Source organism: Chiloscyllium plagiosum, chromosome 7 (assembly GCF_004010195.1).
Source record: "Chiloscyllium plagiosum isolate BGI_BamShark_2017 chromosome 7, ASM401019v2, whole genome shotgun sequence".
Classification (NCBI taxonomy): domain Eukaryota; kingdom Metazoa; phylum Chordata; class Chondrichthyes; order Orectolobiformes; family Hemiscylliidae; genus Chiloscyllium; species Chiloscyllium plagiosum.
This window is the reverse complement of record NC_057716.1, coordinates 62,669,396-62,694,158: the sequence shown is the minus strand read 5'-3', so window position 1 is coordinate 62,694,158 and position 24,763 is coordinate 62,669,396. Positions and strand designations below refer to the sequence as shown.

Genomic DNA, 24,763 nt, shown 5'->3' with positions numbered 1-24,763 from the left:
TTGAGAGGCCCTGTTCTCTCCCTAGTTACCCTTTTGTCCTTAATGTATTTGTAGAAATCCTTTGGATTCTCCTTAACTCTATTTGCCAAAGCTATCTCATGTCCCCTTTTTGCCCTCCTGATTTCTCTCTTAAGTACAATCCTACTGCCTTTATACTCTTCTAAGGATTCACTCGATCTATCCTGTCTATACCTGACATATGTTTCCTTCCTTTTCTTAACTAAAACTTCAATATCTTTAATCCCCCTTTCTTATTTCTCAGTTCCACCAAATAACTTGCCTGGATGTATTTCTGGGAATATCCCCCCCTCAGTACAGCTGTAATGCTGTCCCTTATCAAAAATTCCATGCTCCTCCTCTCTTGACCCCCCCTTTCTGTCCTTCCTTAGCATTTGCATCCTGGAACATTAAGCTGCCAATCCTGTGCATCCCTGAGCCATGTTTCTGTAATTGCTATGATGACTGGTTGGATGATTCCTTCAGTTTCCAGCCTCCCAATTTCTGCCTCTACTTTTGCACATAAGACAAATGGCACTGAATGGATCTTGCAGAATCGTGGAATTGCTTCCTGGTCAACATACAAGGTGGCCTTGGCTCCTTTGATAGTCCCTAAGCCTCCCTAAAAATCTTCCAGTATTAAACTAGGACTTCATTCAGACATTGAGAGTGTGGCGCTGGAAAAGCACAGCAGATCAGGCAGCATCCGAGAAGCAGGAGAATTGACATTTCAGGCATAAGCCCTTCATCAGGAATGTGCCCACAACATCTATTCTCCTGCGCCGTGGATACTGCCTGACCTACTGTGCTTTTCCAGCACCACACTTTTCGACTCTGATCTTCAGCATCTGCAGTCCTCACCTTCTCCTAATCCCAAAATGACTCAATGAAGGTGAATCGTTCTCAACCAATTTTGCCTGTCAGTCTTGAGCCCCAGCTATTTACTACAATTCGTGATAATTGAACAAGCTGCTTCTCATAAGAGACTGGAATCGAAGTTGTACCCTTAATCTGTAAAGGTTCCATAGTTTAGATTCTCAGTCTATAGAAAGGGAGGCACGTGAAGTGGGGGAGTGGCATTTTTGATAAGGAATCGCATTACAGCTGTACTGAAGGAGGATATCTGTGGAAATACATCCAGGGAAGTTATTTGGGTGGAACTGAGAAATAAGAAAGGGATGATCACCTTATTGGAATTGTATTATAGACCCCCTAATATTCAGAGGAAAATTGAGAAACAAATTTGTAAGGAGATCTCAGATACTTGCAAGAATAATAGAGTGGTTATGATAAGGGATTTTAACTTTCCAAACATAGACTGGGACTGCCACAGTGTTACAGGGTCAGATGGAGAGGAATTTGTTAAATGTGTACAAGAAAATTTTCTGATTCAGTATGTGAATGTACCCAGTAGAGAAGGTGCAAAACTTGACCTACTCTTGGGAAATAAGGCAGGGTAGGTGACTGAGGTGTCAGTGGGGGAACACTTTGGGGCCAGCGACCATAATTCTATTAATTTTAAAATAGTGATGGAAAAGGAGAGACCAGATCTAAAAGTTGAAGTTCTAAATTGGAGAAAGGCCAATTTTGACTGTATTGGGCAAGAACTTTCAAAAGCTGATTGGGCGCAGAGATTCGCAGGTAAAGGGATTTCTGGAAAATGGGAAGCCTTTAGAAATGAGATAACAAGAATCCAGAGAAAGTATATTCCTGTTAGGGTGAAAGGAAAGGCTGGTAGGTATAAGGAATGTTGGCTAACTAAAGAAATTGAGGTTGAGATGAGAAGTGGCAGATGGAGTTTAGATTACTTACAGTGTGGAAACAGGCCCTTCAGCCCAACAAGTCCACACCGACCCGCCGAAGCGCAACCCCCCCATTCCCCTACATTTACCCCTTTACCTAACACTATGGACAATTTAGCATGACCAATTCACCTGACCTACACATTTTTGGACTGTGGGAGGAAACCCACGCAGACACGGGGAGAATATGCAAACTCCACACAGTCAGCCGCCTGAGTCGGGAAATGAACCCGGGTCTCTGGCGCTGTGAGGCAGCAGTGCCAACCACTGTGCCACCGTGCCGCCCACGAGTTTAACTTAGGTAAATGTGAGGTGCTGTATTTTGGAAAAGCAAATCTTAGCACGACTTATACACTTAATGGTAAGGTCCTCGGGAGTGTTGCTGAACAAAGAGACCTTGAAGTGCAGGTTTATAGCTCCTTGAAAATAGAGTCGCAGGTAGATAGCATAGTGAAGAAAGCATTTGGTATGCTTTCCTTTATTGGTCAGAGTATTGAGTACAGGAGTTGGGAGGTCGTGTTACCACTGTACAGGACATTGGTTAGGCCACTGTTAGAATATTGTGTGCAATTTTGGTCTCCATCCTTTCGGAAAGATGTTGTGAAACTTGAAAGTGTTCAGAAAAGACTTACAAGGGTGTTGCTAGGGTTGGAGGATTTTGAGCTATAGGGAAAGGTTGAATAGGCTGGGGCTGTTTTCCCTGGACCGTTGGAGGCTGAGGGGTGACCTTATAGAGGTTTATAAAAATCATGAGGGGCATGGATAGGATAAATAGACAAAGTCTTTTCCCTGGAGCGGGGAAGTCCAGAACTAGAGGGCATAGGTTTAGGGTGAGAGGGGAAAGATATGAAAGAGACCTAAGGGGAAACTTTTTCGTGCAGAGGGTGGTATGTGTATGGAATGAGCTGCCAGAGGAAGTGGTGGAGGCTAGTACAATTGCAACATTTAAAAGGCATCAGGATTGGTATATGAATAGGAAGGGTTTGGAGGGATATGGGCCAGGTGCTGGCAGGTGGAGCTAGATTGGTTTGGGATATCTGGCTGGCATGGACAAGTTGGACCGAAGGGTCTGTTTTCATGCTGTATATTTCTATGACTCTATAAATGAGACAGCATGTATTCCTATCATGCAAGTCAGAGGGAGTTTCTGCTGACTACGGCTTGCTGAGTTCTTCTCCTGGACCTTAAGCAACTGTTGATTTGTCACAACACCATTTTCCATGGCTCCTCCTCCTTGAACCCTCAGCCACACAAATTGTCTTGAACAAACCACCAGCCTCACCATGTCATTACAGTGGTCTCAGTCCAACTCACACACCATTTCACGCCCCTTGGAGATGGAGTTGCAGTTAACAGTGTCTGGTGCTGACTCTTTGCAAAGACTTGCTGGATGTCACTCTTACCCTTGCATAAAAGAGAGGGAATTAGTTATTGACAGGAGATAAAACCTTGTGCATGTTAAGAATGAGTTAGCATTCATGCAAATGGTAGACAGCACAGCACAAAAACACTCATTGGGGTGGTTGACTTTTCAGGTCCCCTCATCCCCAAATAAACAGTCATGCATTTCTCCAGGTAATCTAAGAATTGTCTCCTCATATGGAATGAAGAGTCTTAGGTCTACCTAACTCAGAGGTCTTACATCTTTTGGCCAAGTTATGGGTAAATTTATTCTGCAGTGAGACAAAGGAAGAGACTGAGTATGATGAAGGTACATGGAAGAGCAGTTAATCGTGATGCAGCAGAGGTGATGGAGGTGATCCCAGTGAGTGAATAGGAAACATCAATCACAGATGGGGTTGGCAGTTTGGGGAGATGAGGTGGAGGAGAGAGAGCCATTGAGTGGACATGATATTGAGAGTTGTAATCAACAAGCTTTGATGAGAGGTGTATCAATGTCCGAGTTCAGGGTGAATGGTGGTTTTATGTGGTTGAGGTAGCAGAGAGAAGATGGTCATACTTACTCCAGAAAATCATTGATCTTGTTCCTGCACTGCTGACCATCCTGCTTAACCTGACACTCAGCATTGACTTAGGCTGCAATTTGCATCCAGGTTGGAAGGGTCTGGTTCTCTGGTCTCCTCTGGCAGTCCTGAAGATGGCACTCCTCTCCACCATCCCACCCACCAGCACTCCCAGGTCCCTGTCCACTAAACAGGATGCAGGCTTTCTTTTTCTCTGGACCATTATTGTTGAGTACCACTGTGTAAGCGCCAGTCTCTGGCTTGCAGCATATGAAGCGGTGTGCAGTTGGCTCTTAAAGATAGTACTTTAAACAAGACTGGGATTGATTCTTTTCGACTGCGAATTTTGTTGTGTTTATCAATTGCATCCCTAGAATGGAATGAGGAAATTAAACAATAATGGGAAAAATTAGAGCAGAATTTAGTTTCTCTTACTGGAAATTCCAGTCTATTCAGTAAACACAATGAATACTGTTTTTCTTTATGCCCAATTTTTCAGGATGGCCCTTCTTTGTCCAAGCAAAAGACAAGTTCATTGCACTCAATGTGTACTGCCACTAAAGAGCCACAAAATTGATGAAATATCATCTTTCAGGCAGGTTACGCAATCTGGGCTTCCCTGGTAGAGATTACGGTAGAGGATATTATACCATTACTCTGGATGTAGTTACTGAGAATATGCAAAAGTCAGAGTAACATCAAATCAAATGCAACTGGAGCCAGGGTTTGTGATCAGGTAAAATGGTCTCTCTTACAATCTTTTGTATATAGCTAAGTTTAATAAAGCCTTTTGCAGTTCACTCACAAGAGTGTAGATCTCATCTTATTGCAATTAGCAGAGACATTAGGTTTGGTAAAGCAATGACTTGTTGCAAGTTTCTCAGCTCCACGTCTGCCTTTCTGGCTGTCAGTGCAAATAAGAAACAAGACAGTCCCAGTAAAACTTCCTATTTTGGAAATATACCCATAATTCTTTGACCTGTCTCAATATATTCTGTGAATGGTTTGAGCACTCTTTGGACCAATATCTTTTCTATCTTTTGGGTCCTAAATATGACATAAATACATTTATTCTCAATTGCCCCTTTAAAAATAGTAATGTATTGGGAAAATGTGCACACAAATAAATTCATTAACATATTTACAGATAATTTGCAGATTGAGTAAATGTTATCAGCAATGAGAATAAAATGCACTGTGAATTAAAGATAATACAAATAAATTCACTTGATTATTTAGGGAAAATATTTAGGGAAATGACATTCAATCTCTGTTGAATGAGAATAGGGTAGTAGAGTTTGGAAATTATGTTGCTATCTTCTTCCTTTTTGGTCTTGTCACATCATCGTTTGCTGGAGGAAAGGGCAACTTGCTGCTGTGCCCTGCGTGTGTTTGGCTGTAAGAGTCCACCAGGAGGTGTATGAGAGTGCCCCCGGGGGATTTGCAAATTGATAGACCTACATCCTCTCAGCATTTCCCTGACAGCCTGTCTTTGGCCAGATATTAGCCATGAGGGAAACTGAATCTGAAACAATCTACACAAGCTTATTAGGTTCTAATTATAACTTTCCTAACTTGTTATTTTAAAGTTTGTTTTCCCACAATGCTAAATACTAGCCAATGATTATTAATGTAAAAGCAAGATTGTATACCTTGGCATACATGTACTCTTGTGTTTCTCATATAATAGTTTGAAGGAAGCCTTGATTTTATAAATATCAGAATTTTATTTTAACATCTTTGAAATTAGATAAACTCACTTAATTGAAGGCCTGAAGCTGAATCCCTTTCCCCAATTTCTGTCCTTATTCTCTGCTTTTAATTTTACATTTACAAATTGTAATTCTGCCCTTTGGGCAATTATTTTTGTTCTTAATTCCAGCTGTCCCTCTGTTATAAAGCTCTTTTCTCTTCCACTGTCAGTCTCTCTTCAATTTCACTTTCAGTTTTCCAGCCTTTCTTTTCACTAGCTTTAGTTTCTGTGCACTTTCTTCTTGTTTCTGACTACAAACCAAACTCCTTTTAAGACCTCCCAGTTTCACAAATCCTCTTCCTAGTTTCTTGCCTGCAGCCCAGGCACTCCAATGCTGTCCTTTACATACAGATGTACTCTCCTCTCTAATATCACTACTGCAGTGAAGTCTTCATGGGGTTTGAAAGAATTCATCCTGTGACTATAACTCAGAGAAGCATACAAGTCTTCCTCATTGTTAATTATTGCTAACTAATTAGAAGTGCTAAATATTTGATCTGAATCTGTGAAGACTTTACTCACATTAACATGGTAATTTGCATAGCATCATAGTCATGGTGTGAGAAGGCAGGCAGATAATTTGATCTTAAATGACCATCAACTAATATAAAATATTTTCCTTTAAAACTATTTTACTTATAAATTTAATCGAATACTGTGTATATTGTAGATAATGTAAATTATTTTCCAAATCAAAAATATTTTGAACTATTAATTTGAGTTCCTGGCTAAGAGGATGTTATCTTTTCAAAAGCAGATGTCAACATCACATGATTTGACATTTTAATATTTGCAATGCAACACTGCAGCATTAACTGTTTTACATTTGAAAACTTATTGATCATTATTTTATTCACTGTACATTAAGTTGTCAAATTTCTGACATTAATACATTAAAAATCCAACTCTGCAACTTTAGCATTGTAGTTTGCATCAGAATTGCATAATTGCTGAACTACATTCTTGACACTTCAACACAGCACATTGAGATGCAAAGAAATTAAGCCAAAATATTAAAAGATGTAGTTCTTACATTTATTGCTCTAGAACTTGCAGGATATGTTAAACTTCCTTCATAATTTTTAATAGATGCCTTTTTTTTTCATTCTTGCCACATAATTGCTAAGATAAATTCCCTTAATATGATGTAATATTAGCATGTGCTATTCCTGGGAAATATAGTAGAATTCCAAACTCAGCTGTTCATTTTCCACTAATTATTAAAACCAACTTCATGCTGAAAGGTTAGTGTAACCGTTGGACTTTTTTTAATATTACACGGTTTAATTAAATGTACAGTGTACATATTTTACTGCAGTCCTGCAAAAGAAAAGTAAGAAACAATAAGTGACAAAATGCTTGGATTTATTTAAAATAAAACAATGAAGGTATTGCATTCCATTTCTGGTTGAAATCTTGCAGGCAAAACGATAGCTCCAGTAGCTAGTTGCCGCCAAAATAATATAAGTATTGACTGTTGTTATTGTTGCTCCTACTGTACAGTCTAAAGAAAGCTAAGTTATCATAATTAACACATGCTAATTGAGGTTATGTTTATTAGTAATTAGATTTTGGGAGCAATTTTAATTCCTGTTTATCTTGACCGCATAGGCATTTGACCTCCAATAAACAGCATACAAAGACTCTTACTCCACAGAATGTCTTCTCCATCAAGCTGTATGAAGGGGTTGCATCACCAATTTGCTCTCATACATTGGCTGCTTCAGCACTTGTGGTTTTCCTATCGAATACAGTGAGACAGAAAGCCTCTAGTTTGCAGCAGCCTTTAATGTAGAAGAACCTTTGCACTAATGAGTGGTTTGTCTAGTGTTCTTAACCTTATCAGCAGCGCCTGAAGTGATAAAGGCCTCACTATTATGTGCTGAAAGATGTTGATAATTCTCAATCGCGATTTAGGAAGAGAGCTATTGCCACTATTCAGAATACATGATGAAACTAAGCAAGGCTGCTCACAATTACTATGCCAGTCTCTGTTCCATGAAGTGGAAAGCTACAGGCAATACAGAAAAGTAGGCAGGAGGGGGCCTCTTTTGTCATGACAAGAATTATTGCCTGGTGCCTAATAGAATAAGGGCCACTTACAGTGTCATGACTTCTGTTCTGAAAAATGGAAAAACCTAAGAATTGACAGGAAAGAATGACTCTTCTGGTGTCTCCCAGCTAATGACTGCATGAAGTAGACCTACATGTGAAGGAGATTGCATCTCTTCCTGAAAAAAAATTAAAAATCACAGCAAGGCATGAGAGCATTTTGAGTGCTGGCCACAACAGGGTTATGGAATGAGAAACAGTGGACATCATTGTCCCTGTGCTCCAGAAGCAGATCCAAAGGCAACAATAAAAATGATCAGCTGAATGGTTAAAAATGGCTGAATGTTTGAAGAGATGAAGATGTAATTTTGTCCCAGTTCCCAGAGGATCTGAATTAAATATGACTACAGGGCTTAATCAAATAGCTAGTCACCAAACAACAGCCGAGGCTGCATTTTTTATTCCTAGCAGGTTTCCTCCAGTTACATTACTTATGCAGAGGTTTGTCAGCAGTGTGCATTATTAGCGCTTTAGAGATAAAACTTTAAGTGTGCTCCCAATTAGCACAACAGTGACCATGTACAGTGCCTGTGCTTAATGCCTGCTCTCAGAGAGAAGCTAGTTATGAAGGTCTGAGAAAATGAAACAGCTTAAGCATTCATTTTGAGTGGAGAGACAGCTCCTATTAACATTTAACAGCATTTGTGCAACTCTGTGCGGAGGTTATGATGCAAATGAGGAAGAATTAAAAGTGGCCAGGGGTTTGTCATTGATGGATTGCAGTCTGGCGGTGTTCACACTTCTGTTGTGTCCATCATAAGCGATTACTGTGTAATTAAACCTTATTTCTCTACTCTCCAGTGCATAATTACTTTGTGAATGTAACCATCATCTAAAAGCTACCAAAATGCTTTAGCATTTAGTCTTGCAGTCATTTCTACCCAGTGTCAGATATAGCCATCAGACAGTGCAAAGGAACTGTCACTTTTAATAAGAGGCAAAAAATTAAATGAAACAGTATGCTTATTACAGAAAAATTAGGCTTTCAAGTGGTAGAGTCCTTTTGTAATTTGCATAATTTATTCTTTTTTGCAGCAGCAAGCTTCGGGCAATTTTCCTCACATTTAAATAGATCGCACATTTAAGGCTACTTAAGTAAAATTATCACTTTGCATATTTTAATTGTTGAGAAGAAAGTGAATAAAGGTCTGCGGCATGGACTTTTGAGTCGGTCAGATGAACGACTGTCTGATTTCTGAGCTCAGCGCTGTTCCGCTACAGATAACCCTGCAGTTCACAGACATTCACATGCATTTCATCAGCATGCAAATACAGCTTGAAGGAGTGTAACAAGTGGATCTTTGATATTTACAAACTAGCCACTAATAACTAGAATGTAATTTGCCTGACACAAGCATAGATTCGGTTATCTCAGCTCTGTGGACACCCATAGGTGCTTTCATTTTTTGATTGCACCTCATGAATGCCGTACTTGACTGAAAGTAATACTGTGTGTATGTATACATTTTACGAGAATTCCTTACAGCTGAGTATACTGTTTGTGAGCATGGCCTGAAGGCCAGGAATTCCAGACCACTGAGGCTGATAGCAGCTCTGCTTTCAGCTAGGACTAAAGAGCAGGAAGTGTTGAGGTTCTAGAAGGGGAGCAGAGGAAAAATCCACGGCTTCTCATCAGCAGGACAGGAAAAGAAAGACAGATGTCCCTGATTTTGAAGATAGCATAACAGTGAACATTGTGAGCTTGTCTCTCCAAATAGTACTGCAAATGACTAACTTTGCATAAAATTGTTGATTAGAAATGCATCAATAGATTACCGCAGTTTTTGGTGTAGACTTTTGCAACTGTGAGACAAGCTGTTGGGCAGTTTTGTTTTAAAAAGAAACATGTTCAGCAGCAAATCATTCATTAATTACAATTTAATGGACCTGAAGCAGCTACTAAAGAACCTTCAGAGGTTTATCAAAAATGAGGTGCGACCCAATGTTCATAAATGACCGAGCACAAGTTAAAGATACAATCATATGTTATCCTAGTAATGTCATCTAAGGGTGTGTGCCTTCACACCAGAAAACAATTATTTCATTAACACAACCAATTCCTTGTTTAATGTATGTCTGATTTATTATAAATTGAATTTGAAGGTTTTTTAAAAAAAAAATTCCTGGAGACTGGAAGACCTTCTTTCATTTCTCAGCGGCAGTGCCGTTTTCTCATCACATTTCAGATTAAAATATGCTGGGAAGAGTGTAATTCTGTCCGTTACAGAATGCAATAAGTATTCTGGGATGTAAATTCAGATTTCCAGAGGATTTGACTTGAGAAGGAGTAGGACTCATAAAATGAAGGTATTTGTAAAGCTAAATCTAAAAATCAAATGCTGATTCCACCGGCCAGCGGAGCAGTCTCTCTGACACACCAGGGAATACAGACACACACTCACCTCTACACTGGCAGGGATCAGATGCAGACACGTTCCCCCCTCCCCCCCGGCTGATCAGCATTCCAATGTCACCAGGGAACATGGATGCTTGTTTACCACTAGATTTTCCAGGGATTGAATGCACTCTAGATGTCCTGAGAAAACTTATGTATTTTTGTTGCTACATTTCCAAGAATTAAATAGACTTCGGTATAAAATTGTCCTGGACAAAATATTCATCCTTCAGATTGAAAGACTGTAATCACCCACCATTTCACTACAATAAGAAAGAACATAAGAGAAAAAAAAAATAAACTAAAATAAGACCTACCTTTGCTGCATTGTTTCCAGACATGAAACAGCAGCTGCTCATCCATCATTCGTCCTGCTAAGTGGGAATCTGATGGTTGGACACACAGAAGGATGTCCATCTGTATACATGTGCCATACCATTTATTAAAGGGACAGGTCAAATAAACCTAAATGAACTGAGCATATGGGTCATTTTGGAGTTTGAATTTTGTTCAGTTCTGGTCCATGTAAAAGTCACTTTCCGATCACATGGAACAGTCATAGCAAGAGGTCAAAAGCTACTCGACCATCTGTCAATAAGAATCCATGAATGTTATAAATGCACAAATGAGTATACACTTTTCCTTAGGAAATGGTTCTGAAGCAAAGTGACAGACACCACAAAGCAATCATCTGGGGAAATTTGAACCAATCATGACATTTGGAAATGTAGAAATTTTCAGTACCCAAAACATCCAACGTTCCTTAGTTTTCATTGCATCGCTTGTGTGTGTGTGTGTGAAGGAAATAGAAATCCACAACCTTTCATATTCAGAATTTTATTTGAGGTATGCTTGTTCTTTTCTGTTTCCATATTTAGTAGCATAGCCATATACAACAAATTGTACAATAGAGAAAACTTTTCATAAAAATATCTGCCTTGAACCACAAATTTTCTTTTCATGGTAACTACTTAAACTAGTTATTCTATATGAAAATTTACTCCAATAATTTCCCTGTGGTAGCAAGTAATTATGAAAAGAAAGATTCTATGTGGCTAGATAATATAATAGGATTCAGCACTGAATTTCCAGACTACAGTGCCTTACTACTTTCTAGGACTGAGATGCAGAGGTTTACAATGATACTGCACCAATGAGGACAAAATGCATTGCAACAATTTCAGGAACTCATTCGAGACCTCCAATTTAATTGTAAAGCAGTTTCCAATGCACATACATTCAACCATATAATGATCCCATCACATCAGCAACTGAAAAAAAAACAGTTTAAACCAGAAATGTTTCATTTACACAAATAATGTTCACAAATGATGTGAATTTATTAACTGACCTTTTTTCTTAATTAGTGATACTGTGCAGCCTAAAAGATGGGAAAGTCTTTACACAGTGCAGTAAAGACAAATTTGGTTTCAGCAGATACAAAATAATATATGCATGTATTTTAAAACCTGCTGAAAAATATTCAAATTTTATGATACTGTATAGGACTTTTGTGTCTTTAGAAGGTTTTTTTTTCAAAAAGATATGGATTTAAGGATCTATCCTCTTTTTTAAAAAAAATTAGTACAATCCTTAATTATTGTTCACTTGATGGGCCAGAATTAAATACAACACAAATTAATTGTAGCACTTATTGCCACACAAAAAGGCATATACAGTAACAAACATCTTACAGAAATGGTCTGGTCATGAGTATTATTTTCCAGTCCAACTATATCACCAGTAGGTGTGCATTATCTACACGGCCACACTTTCCTAATGCTTCTATCATTTAGGTTGATAATACTGTTCAGTGTAATGACAGTCTTTCTGAGGTAGACTGTTCCAAGTTCAAGGACAAGTCTTTTATTTTACAAATGCATGACATTCAAAAAGGACATAAAATAATAAATACTACATGTACAATATGTAGCAATGAGGTAGAAATGGTTACAAAGAATGCAACAATGTTTGAATTTACAACAGATGTAGTTTAAACGAAAATTCTGAGTGGCTAAACTGCAAATAATTTTTTCAAGCTCTTTCACAATAGTAGCTTTATGATGTTAAAACAGGAATGATTGTGCTCAAAACACTTCAGTAGGACCATTTTAAATGCTGAACATTCTGTTCTATTATTTCATTTTTCTCAGTCCCGCAGCATGGCTGACCCAAACTGCCTACAATGTGGCTATCGTAAGGGCTCGGATGTGCCATCCTTCCATTTTAAATTGAACTGCCTTTAACAATGCTGTGTATTGTGCTACACTACTAGTGTTACATTTAAGAACGGAGAAGAATTTAGAATGACAGGCAATGACTGTGTGCTGTAACAGGAACAGCTGATTAGGATTGGGGAAGGAGGTAGAATGTGCCATTGTAATTAAATGCTGCCTATCTCTGTGCTATAAGGTGTTTGTGTAAAATTTTAACAATGACTCAAAAACATAATACTGTACAGATTTTCGTTGCCTGACACACTCCAGCATCTCTGGCTGAATGACCTCCAGCACAACATTAAACCTATTTACACTTCAAGAGCATGAGTGCTGACTAAAGAGCTTTCACAAATAAAACTAATTTCACATTCTGTTAATTAGTTTAGATGGTCAGAATTTAAATTACTGTTAGAAATATCGGGCTGTTAAGAAAATTCTGCTCAAAAATAAATTCCACCCATGTAAGCTGATCGTTTACAGCTCACAAATTGCTAAATCAAAGAAAAATGTTCTAAAAGATAAAATATTAAATTTATTTTGGGGCAAAGCAAATTTTATTTCTACCAACAAGCCACAAACTTTGGTTTCCATGTTGCATTCAAAACAGATTAGAAATGAATAAATACACATGTGGAAAACCAATGGTAATTGTATCAGTTTAATAGCTGCAGTCTGATGGCATGCATTAGTTAAAATGGTATGATTTTGTTTTTAAAAAGCTAAAGCCTATTTGGATATAACATGGATGTCACATTTAGGTGGCACATTAGGATAGAATAGTCCACAGCACTGATGTCTGTGTCCTTTTATTTTAACCCACAAATAATCCAAGCTAAAGAAAATACTGCAAACCATTATTGGGTCTTCCAATTGGTGGGTTTGCTGGAATTATTGAATTAAGTTTCATTTTATCATTTCCAATAAATGCATCAAGACTGAAATAAAAATCTAGTTTGAAAGCAGACACCAAAATTAATGGCTAACCTAAAGACAACAAAAAGGGTCAGCACAGTGCATTGGCAAACTTTAAGAGAAATATTGATTTTAGACTGTAGCATGTTTAAAAAAAAACTGTGAGAAGGATACTCTGAAATTCTAATTAAAATGAGCTTTTTTCACAAAAATAATACATGGGGCAAAACCTAACTTCTTTATCTTCTAGTTTGGCGTTTTCAGTGCAGATTCTTTTTTTAAAAATGCTTTTAAACTTACATTATTTAATGGCAACACAAAGTACCAGTGCTTTGCAACAGTTCTTTAACTGTATAAAATAAAGAATTGGAAAAAAACGATACATTCAGCAGCGAGCGAGACTGTTTTGCTCATGCAGTCACAAGCTTTGGGGCAGCTGCAGCCTAAGCTACTCCTGTTCAGAGACATTACCCAACATCAATCAGCTGTCAAAAACAAAAAGTTGCACATAAAGCATTAAAGGATAAAAAGAAAGACAACACAGGAGGGGTGATAAAAATGCCACACATGCCAGCTAATAGTTGTTCCAGAAAGAACACTCTGCAGAATGTATGGCTGAAGGAAGGAGAAACGTGAAGCTCACTTGAGGGAAAATTAGCAGCTCACAGAAACTTGTTCTGCAGGTTAGCATACCAAAGTGTAATCTGACTTCAAAAACCCTCTAATAATCTGCTTTCAGAGAGAATATAACAAAACTGAGGTAGAACAGAAAGCAGGACACTTCCTCCTTGGGCACATCTATGAGGAATGATAGTTAAATTAATCTGAAACTGAACACAAAAAGTCTTTTCAGTATACTGAAAATCTTCCATTCATTTTCATGCTTAGCTACTGCTTATCCAGCAGCTAGCCAACTGCCTGCCACATGTAGTAGCTCTGTGACCCATGACCTTCCAACTTTGACATATAATGAACCCTTCCCCACCCCCATCTCAATAACCTAGAAGCTACAACTGTAACCAGTCGGTAGTGGCTTGAAGGTCAACAGTCATAGTTCACAGCTAAGTGTGCCTTTCAGATAGTAGTGAACCACCAAATAAAGAATATGAAAAATTATTTCCCCAAATACTTAATTATTAAAGTGGCTTTCAATTGACATGTGCACCTCCTGACTGGGTACTGCAGCTACTGTAAGATCACAAACATTATTGTCAGTTGCTAAAGTTCACTACGATAAAGAGGAGCTTGGGCTGAATTTACCCCCAAGTTGGAAAGCAATCGCTTTCACAATAAGGACTCATCCTTCTGTTTAAGCCTGGAACAGGTAAACAGTGTAAAAGGTTCTGACGGACCACTTCAGAATAAACCTAGATACATTCAAAGTCATCTCCTCGCTATATTTTCTTTGAGGTAAACATACAGTAATATTAGTAATGAGAAACCCAGCCTATGACTCCCAGCAGTACATAGTGCTTTCAACACATTCCTTTGAGGTACAAATCACAATCACTTTCCTGAGTATTTGCGGACAGAACATTAAAAGAACTGAACTGCTAAAATTAAGGTCCAGATTATCAATACCCTGCTTTACTGTTTGCAGATGATACTGCAGAACAGACAGGATTGAGGAATACTGTTGTCCTAAGAATGGCAAAAGCTGGCTAGCCACCTCCTATTACAACCGTTGATTTCTCAATAAACATTTAGTTCAAAACTGTTTAAAGTTAAAGCTCTTGTATTAGCACATGCCACCTACTGAATTGTGAGGCAAACAAAAAAATAAAGCACCACTTCAGGCACTTGACAGCAACTGAATCTCAAGAACAGCAGAATGGAATCAACACAGAGGGTTCCTGTCCTTTGAAAACAACCCACTTTTCTCTGCACCTTGGTGAGCGTCGTCTTGTTTGAGCAGAACTAAACATCAACATAAGCTTTTCCATATACAGCTTACATTTGAGTAGCTCTGACATTTTGCGCTCTTCCTTCAAGTTTACCCTGACTGTCAGTCATATGCCAAGGTCACTGTTGTCTCCTTAGTACCTTTTTCAACTGTAATACTACTGAAAAAGGGGTTTCTAATCCCTATGTAGCACATTATTGTGACCAATGATCACTGCATATTCACAGGGTTATCATTGGCTGCCGCCAAACATTTTGTTCCACTCAACATACACATCCAGCTCTTTTTGGGAAATGCTTGGCTGGATCTTGCAAAAAGCATTATCAAAGTCCTGGTATGTGATTGGCCTTAACTGATTAGGCATGATGGCTGAAAGGTCTGTGCCCTGCATTGCATGAAGAGGGCCTACCATAGCTTCCTGACACAGTCGAACCACATCTAAGCCAGAGAAGCTCTCAGTACGCTGCACGATCAGTGCAATCTCCTTGTCACTGAGGCAGTAGTTGTGCTGTGAGAGCAAGTGTATTACCATCTGGTGCCTTGCTGAACTGTCAGGCAATGGGATTAAAAGTCGTCTCATAAAGTATCTGCGACCAGCTTCATCTATTTCCTCTGGTTTACTGGTGGAGCAAATTACCACAACCTGATCCTCCACAGAGGTCACTGAAGTGTCCAGCTGCATGAGGAGCTCTGTTTTAATACGACTGATGGGACTGGGTTCTTCATTCACTTGTGATGAAAGAAGCAAATCAACTTCACTGATGAAAATGACAGCGGGCTGACGACAGCGTGCCACAAGGAAAGAGGCCTGAATGATCTTGTCCCCCTCCCCCAGCCACTTTGAAATAAGTGCTGAGCCATTGATTCGGAAGAAGGTGGCACCTAGCTGACTAGCTATGCACCTGCCCAATAGCATTTTGCCGGTTCCTTGAGGACCGAAAAAAAGGATGCTTCTTGGTAGAGCACTGAGTCCGGTGAAAACATCTGGCCTCAGTATGGGCCATAAAACCTCCTCCTTTATAGATGCCTTAGCCATTTCAAGGCCTGCTATGTCACTCCAGTCTATTGGAGGCCCTTGGTTTATAATTTCATTGGTTACAAGTTCTATGAGGTGTGAATCAGTGTTCTTCAACAGTTCATCAGCTGGCCGGTTTGATGAGGTAGCTGCGCGAATGCCTGGGCCCTGGATTGGATGTGGGAGGAGTTGCCTGTGCTCATCACTACGTTCATTCATCACCGGCGAGGTGAATTTGCTGAAAGATTCGGTGGATCTTGATGGTCCCAAGGAATTTTTACCAGCACTGTACGAAGGGGGTGTGAGGGCCCTGTTTGACTGGCTGCTGAATTTTCTTTGCTGATCGGTGACCATCAGCTGTTTTGTTGGTTTAAATGCTAGAGGTGCCGACTCAGCACTCCTGTCAAAGCCATTTCCTCTGTTTGAGTTTGAAATGCTATTATCTGGCATTCTGTACATAGGGCTCTGCGCAGTCCGTTGTTGTCCGTAACTGTAATTTCCATAGCTAGGCTCCATTTCTCCCTGCCCAGCCATGTAGAAAGCTTTTCTTTTCAGAGAATTGGCTGAGCTGGTACTAAGTGGTGATGGAGCAATTGGTGGCAAGCCATGACTCTGGTAACTGTAGCCTGGTACAGTGGTTGGAGGGAGAGGAGTTGGAGCAGCAATGCCTGATGGCAGATAAGCAGAGGGAGGTGGGGCTGCACCAGGACTGTAGCCAGGGCCAACAGGAGTCTGTGGGGGGTAGCCAGCGGAGGGATAATTATACACAGTGCCAGAAATATTGGATGAACCTGTACTATAGCCTGGGACTAAGGAAGGAGGTGGAGGGGGTGGAGGAGGAGGAGGAGGTGGAGGCGGAGGCTGAAGAAGGCCAGAGCTGTGCAAAGGTGATGGATGAGGTGATGGAAGTGCTGGAGCTGATTGACTACTGTAACTTGAATGCAGGTAAGAGCCATTGTAAGCTGTGGCGTATTCCTGAGAAGCACCAACTGGTGGGAGCCCAGAATGGAGACTGCCACAGGTACTGGTGGAATAACTTGGTTCTGGCAGATTGCTGGCTACTCCAGGAGAGGTTCCAATATTTCCAGAAGCATCTGTCGGTGGAAGGGTAGTGGTCACTCCTGATTTACTCGCAGTTATGACGTCTGGAACACAGCTCATAGGATACACACCTTCAGAGTTCAGTGAGGATTGCCAAGGCTCACCTTCATTTTTCCGCCCATTAACCAGTCCTGGTGGCCCCTCTGAGTAGCTACTTAAGATCGATCGCTCAGTGGGGCCTTCTAAAATTCCGGAATATTTCTCTGCATATTTTTTCAGTAGGTTTGAGGCAGTCAGTGCAGAGATATCATCGTTGGCCCAGGCATATTGATAGGTACGTTGCAGATGGCCTCTGAACACGTCTGCTTTGTGGGCTGGTGAACGAGTAGTGGAGGAAATGTCAAAGTGCTGTTCCGGCCACTGGCTCAGAGGCTGGGCATGCTCTGGCGTCCACTGCATCTTCAAGCCTGCAAAAGATAAGATTTTAATCCGTTAAAAACTGACACTTCAAATACTGGCTAACCTACTGTGACACCGAGTGTTTACATGAATTGACACTGTGACTTAATGGACTTAGTGATTGCTGACTTCTTACTGTCAGCAATAATGTCTCAGTAACTATTTAATTTTTTATTTATCTTAAAACATATTTACTCAAGCTAAAGATGAATAATCACGTTTGTTTGTTGTGGCAAGCAACAGAAGAAGTCTAACTCTGAAAAACTTCTTTCGAAATGCCAGCCACCTTGTGATGAGGATGAAAATCAAGAATGTCCAGTCATGCCACCGGCTTCCATTCTTCACCACAGCCTCGATGATTGGCAGGTACTTGGAGATGAAGGTCAGCAGCACAAGTACACAAACTGCGTGACTGAAACCAAATCCCAATTGGAAAAAGTTGCATCTCTTCAGGAGGGATTTAACAAAGGAATACGTTTTTGTTTATGGTAACCTTCATCAATTTCTACCTACATGAGAATGAATAACCTGGATACTAGTCACTTTTAAATTGCATCTAGCTTTAAACAAGTTTACATTTGCACAACCTTTTTATGTGATAAATTTACAGTATACAGGAATTATTAGCTAATGATTCCTGTGTCGTCCAAATCTAGCCTATCATAACCATTGAATATATAAAAACAATGTAAAATCATTGTGGCAAATTGGAATACAAGGCTAATATTACATTTGTCTTTTTAATTTGCAAAAACAGCACTAATTACTCCATTCCACAACAGACACTATGACTGAACAGATTTCAGAGGTACTGCATTTACTGGCTGCTTCTCAGTACAGTTTCTGTTTTCTTTTTAATATAAAATATGAGACACAGCTGACATATCACTTCTAGGATACCTTTCTGATTTTATACTGAACACCTAGTTAGTGCGGTATAATGCACCCTGTGCAGAACAATATGACACAGACATTTCAGGTCATTCTATAATCCAACTCTCATCTGAGTGGTCTGAGACAGTTTCAAATCTGCTTCACAGAGTGCAGCAAAGCAATCTCCCAGGCAGCGCTCCATCGCTTTCATCACACAAAGCCTACAACTCGGCATGAATTACAACTGGCCCTTTTGCTTCTTAGTCCTGTTGTCGAAGCTCTGAAAAAACAAGCGTCACTTGTCTGCCAGTCCTCTTTCTTTAGCAGCCTTCAGGGTACAAAAGGCACTGGGCAGCCTAATCCTGCCGTTCTCACACAAACTCAAACACTATTTATCAAGCTGAGCAGAGATATTTAAAGTTACATTATATCTGTGACAATCTGTGGCATGTTATATTGCATTTCCCCAACTCCTCAAATACATAGAGAGAGACTAGCGGAAGCATCAGCTAACTCTGTCCAGGTCTTACCTGAGCATGGTACACATTAGTGTTTTGGTGCAGCTGTATCAACAGGCTTCCTTAATCTCGATCATATTACAAAAAGTGATTTTTCACAAATAGTCCAGTACCCTCTGGCACAGATTCTGTGATAAGGGGGAGGCCCAGTTAAATTGAAGCATCTGTGGCACTGCTCCACTCTGAATTATTACTGTCTTTTTTTTAAAATAGCTCCCACCCCTTCCTCATCTCCTCCCCCTCTTTAGCTGTTCACAGCCTGGATGAGGCATCAGATGCGGCTGCTGTAGCCTTGCTCCACTAAACAAATGCAACATACTGTTTGCCTGGTAACAGAACAGCATGTCGATTCCCATCTGACACCCTCTCCGGCATTAGCAAACCATTGCACTAGACATCGGGAGCTAATTAACAGGATGATGCTTTGCTAATTGTGTTAATTTACAGGGTTTAATTCAAAGAAAATCACAATATAGCTGGCACCTTTGTCATGGTTCCAACTTACCACTGAAGAAATGTATGAAAATGCAAACATTGAAAATGCTCTCTGGCTGAAAAAAAAGCAAGGATCAGAAGGGAGGGAATAAAAGACCTGGATTTCAGGGAAGCAAGGTTGAAACAATATCATATCCATTAAAAGTTACAAAGAAAGAAGAATACTGAAAATAAAAGTTTCAATATTTACAATTTTAAACATAACTTAATATTCTAAATATAGCATATTTATACTAAACACTAATTTTAATTTTGAAGCTAGAATCCTAAAACCATAGCAAGTTTGTAACAATAAACAGCTTAAATGTCAGTAATTTGGTTAGAAAATAATTTTGTTGGCAACACTTCTTGAATTTTAATGTACCATAGCCATTGGAAAATCTCTTCTTAAACAAATGCATAAACAGAATACATAAACTTCAGTTTCAATTTTGTCAACATCTCGAGCACTTTCTCTGTAATTAATACCTGCAATTAAATAATTAGAAACAGTCACAGTTCACTATTAGCCATGTTGCCTGACAAAATTTGTTTGGTGATTCACATGGTCTACATCTCCAAATGATTGCTATTTCATTTCACTGACCAACAGCCGCCTTTAAGTTGATATCTGAATCTTTAGCATATCAGCAAATACTCACTTGGATGTGTGCCTTGATTCTTAAAAATGGGACTATAGAAGTTAGGCAGGCAGCATTCAAGAGAGTTTGCTAATTGATCAAAATTGAATGTGAAATTACCCCACTTTTCTTCTTTCTGCTAGAAGGAAGGTTGTCGGCAATTATTTGCCAAGCCACAACAAAGTGCCATGATTCCCACAATTGATAGGGTGAGGAGGCAGGCTTGAAATCTCTCTCAGCCAGAATGGTGCTTAAACCCTGTGCCATTGGCATTAATCTGATCCACAGCTTCGCCAGCCTACTTCTACCTCAATTTTAATAAAGAATAACGTAACCGGAACTTGCATTCTTACGCTAATAGATTCTAATTTAAATTCAGGCAGAAGAGCATTCCTTTTAAATCACACTTTCACACCTTGCATTTGCAGATTACATTACATTTTGGAGTAAATTACTTAATTTCTATTCCCTTTCATTTGCATAAAGAGGCACCTCCGACAATCACAGAAGCCTTTCTCTGTAAGTGTGTGTTTATAGTAGGTACAGTTGCAATCCCACAACATCAAATGCTAAATGAAATGGAAACAGAAAATTAAACGAAGCACAATGACTGACTTGAAACTATTCAACCATAGCTTGAACCATAGCTGACGGGCTCTACCCATTCTCTGTGGATATGGACAAAGCATAACTGTTTGTAAGTCTAGCTTCACTGCAAACATTTCAAGTTATGGACACAAGTATTACCCATGTGCAAAATTCTCTCCTTCACATCAGTGAGACTATAAACATTTAAACAAACAAAGGGGTAGCCAAGTGGTCTGTGGTGGAGGCACTGGTGGATTATTAATTTAGTGTTGGACTCTATTCTTGTCGCGTGCATACTCCCAAATCATCCCAAGACAGTCAACTGTTGGAATTGATTTCTGAGCTTCTGGCAGCATTACAGCAGCCTCTCAGCTCATGTAAAAGAATCCAGAAACTAACTACGCATGTTGCGCTGCGATGTGCACAAGAGGAGCAAAGTTCATTCTGCAGCAGGAAAAGCTAGGTTTGTTGTCGGAAAGGGAACCCTAGTTATTGGTGGGTGTGAGTGGGTACGGAGTTCTTTTTTTGGGGAGGGTTTAGAGGTCCATATTGAATATCTAATCTTGCATGCAAAATAAAATACTGTCATCTTTGTGTGCACCATTCCAGTGAGCAGCCTATTTATTCTCGTTTCTTAAAAGCTACCTTTTTTCCAGGAATATCAAACACACAAGTACACAAAACAAAAATCGCATTTCAGCTCTTAGTTTGGAGAAGAACTCTGCTCAAAGTCTACAGCACCATTTTTGGCACACTTTGATTACACAACATCCCAATAATGAAATAGTTTCTGACTGGCTCGAGGGCCTCGGCTCACATTCCACTGATTAGCACCTCAAAAGACTCACAAAGAATGCACTTTTGTATAATTTAACGGCGCTTGGTGGTCGAGCTTTCTGCACAATGATTAAAAACCTACAACATTTTACAGCACATTCTTTATGCTTTGTAAATGCCAATCTCCAGAAAAGCATGCAAAAATTAGCCACAAAGTTAGCTTCTTTTTTAAAAAAAAATTCACTGTGATGGGCTGTAAGAATTTCCTGTATTTGAGTGAACAACGTTGAGAATTATTTTCTAGGATTGACAAGCTTTTTTCTTGCAAACTCAAAGTAATATTTTCACTATCCTGGCTCAGAGAGCAAACAACACAAAGGTGACCTTATTTAGTACTATTAATCTCTGTATTCTTTGCTGTTTTTAAGCAAACATGACTGTGCCTCCAGTATGTCCATCCAATTTCCCACCACGTAAATTGGACAGCCGTTTGCACAATTCACTATTCATTATGAAACAGCTGAAAGGAAACACAGAGGTGGCTGTTCTCGTGATGCCTTGTAGCTGGATTCCACCACATCAAAAAAGAATTTTATGCTAGGGGAGCACAGTAATTGAAATTCATTCTCATCAGACTCATTACTGCTTTCATCGATTTACAATACTAAAGATGCTTATTAAGTAACTATGTTCAATAAATCATGTTAAAAAAAAATAACAAGTTCTTAACAGCCAATTTTCACCACGATTATGAATGTTAAACTGATATGTAACAAACACAGATTGCAAAACATTACTGTCATGAAACTGAAGTTTCATTGCCTGGGTTTGCTTCCTTACCAACAATATAGGCTTAGTGAATTAGCACTGTTAATTAAAAAAGTGTAGATAATACTGAGAATAATTTAAAATGTATGACAGTGCCATTAAAGATAGCATTGAAAACATCACTTATTAGAATTGTGTACATAATAGAAAATGCAATGTTGCTTAATGAGTGTCTTAATGAATGTCTTGTAACCACCTCAATTGACCGCCATCTTGGAAGTATTATAAGTAAACAAGAATGATAATTATGCTGTTGAACAAGTATTTACAGCATGCAGATAAATGAGCACAATCTATCCTAACCAGGGCAGATATCAGTCACATTCTAGTCATATTTTCCCATCAGTTGGGAAGGATGTGTTTTAGATTGTGGGCTTGTAAATAGACTCTCACAATATAGGTTGAAATGACAATATTCCTTATGCAGTAAGTAAATTGAAGTTCTTGGTCAATCTAATTAATATCAAAACCATAAAGCACTGCATTTTGTTTGACATCTTTCACTCAGTTACTTGGGAATACTGTGTTCACTTCAAACATAATTTCAGCTAATGTGTATTGAGCATGATAAAATATCTAAACTAGTAATCAAGTTTAACAAGGAAATAGCCTGCATCTACCCTTGAGCACTCCTTTGCCAAAAAAAAAAGCAACATTTATAATTCACTGTACTTGGTGAGATTTTGTATCAGATGTAAACTCTCCAACTGGAGGTCAAGGTCCAAATGCACAAGCATTTCTGATCTGTGCATTGTTTGAAAGGGGTTTTGACGGCCCAAAAATATGTAGCCTTCTTGTACAGTAAGCTTTTGAATACATCCAAATGAGCACATTCAGCAAGCAAAGAAAACAGCTAAACTGATGGAACAAGCGTAGAAATGAAAAAAATAAAATAATTGGATTGCCTGCTTACACAAGCCAGTCCCAATATCACAAAATTACTGACATATTGCTGGTGTATTTATTGCACAGACAGATAGAATCATTTGCTCGTGGTGACTCTGGTGGGCACGGCTCATGCTAGGTGTTGCTAATAAATCCACCATCAGAGACTCAGAAAGACAGCAGTGCGACGATCTCATGTTACCATACTGGTATCCCATGCTGCCTTGAGACATGCAGCATAGATCAAAGAAAAAATATGTTTTGATGCTACAACCCTGCAAGTTATACTGCAGTGTAGAATCTACGTCTATTAAACTAAAGAAATGAATAAGATGATTGGAGAGCAGAGTTTGTGGAACAAGGAGAAGAACAGGGCTATAATTCAAGAAGTCATTACATAATGAACCTGAAAGAATGTTTATTCGTTATCTCAGGAAGTTGTAACTCTGACTGGGATACAGTTTTATAGATGTCAATAACATCCACTGATTTGCCCAAGCAATTACTCTTGATGTGTTAGCATGAACTGCAAATGTCACAAACTATTCAACCACAAAGGCCCCACAGCGAAACCTAATCCTGTCCTCACATGCACATTTTTGCAGCACGGATCCTTGAGTAGCAATCAGGAACACTGGCTGATTTTTCTTTCTCTAGCCCAAGGACACTGAATCCAATTGCAGCATGTTAATGTCATCTCAGCACTGCTCAGCTAACTCAGCATATATCAGGAGATCTTAGGAAGGGTGACCAAAGTTTGCTCAAAGAGGTGTGTAAAGAAGTGTTTTTAAGAAAAAAGAAAATGGAATGATGACAAATATTTGTTTGTTACAAGCTCACTAACTTCCATCTTGCTTCCGAAAAGGATTACTCCAGCTCCTTGTTTCTCTATCCTATCCAATCTTGATGATAGACAGTCAGTTTTTCTATAACACGATGGTTGCATTAGAAACCGCACTTAAATGTTGATGCTGTAATTGTGTTACAGCGATCAGGTTTTAAAAGTTTGCGTTTTAGAAACTGCTCCCCCAATTAATCAATCGCATACAGCAAATCCAGGTTGACAAAACTCGCATTATAACAGAATAACCTGCATTATATTTTTTCCCCCTCAAGCAAAGATTCACCTCACTTCCACCAATCCTACCACTGTGGCTGACAAGACCCTCATCAGTGTCCATTCCATTTCCCGTTGGTTTACTTGCATCACTCTCACTCCACCCCAAAACTTAAGTACAGTCTCCCTTATCCTCATCTCCTAAACTAGCAACCTCACATTCAACAGATCCTCCTTTATGTCTCATGTATGCCACCACCCACACAGCTTCTCCCCCCACCTCCCCCAACTCCCACTTATCTTTCAGCATTAGAAGAGACTACTTCATTCATGATACCCCCACTACTCCTCAATCCCTTAAAGGGAGGCAGTGACATAGTAGTAATTTTACTGAATTAGTAATCTAGAATCCATGACTCATGTTCTGGGGTCATGAGCTTGAGTCTCACAATGACAGGTGGTGGGATTTGAATTCAAGCAAAATCAAAAATAAAATTTTGATTTGTTTCTAAAAGAAACTATCAATTATGGTAAACTACTACCTGGTTCA

The 24,763-nt window shown here is 39.3% G+C and overlaps 1 protein-coding gene across 10 annotated transcripts in view; it reads right to left on the bottom strand.

Annotated features, from left to right (window-relative positions):
- Nucleotides 1–10,860: 10,860 nt before the first annotated feature.
- The window catches only part of fign (fidgetin), a 49,991-nt gene continuing 36,088 nt past the window's right edge, over nt 10,861–24,763 (bottom strand). For 9 of the 10 annotated variants that reach the window (XM_043693882.1, XM_043693884.1, XM_043693883.1 and 6 more), the window contains one exon: nt 10,861–17,580. In XM_043693882.1, the coding sequence (XP_043549817.1) occupies nt 15,290–17,572 (2,283 nt within the window). In that variant the 5' untranslated portion in view covers nt 17,573–17,580 and the 3' untranslated portion in view covers nt 10,861–15,289. Of the gene's footprint in view, nt 17,581–18,975; nt 20,644–24,763 lie in introns of those variants that run through there. The other variant, XM_043693889.1, reaches the window with a different exon arrangement.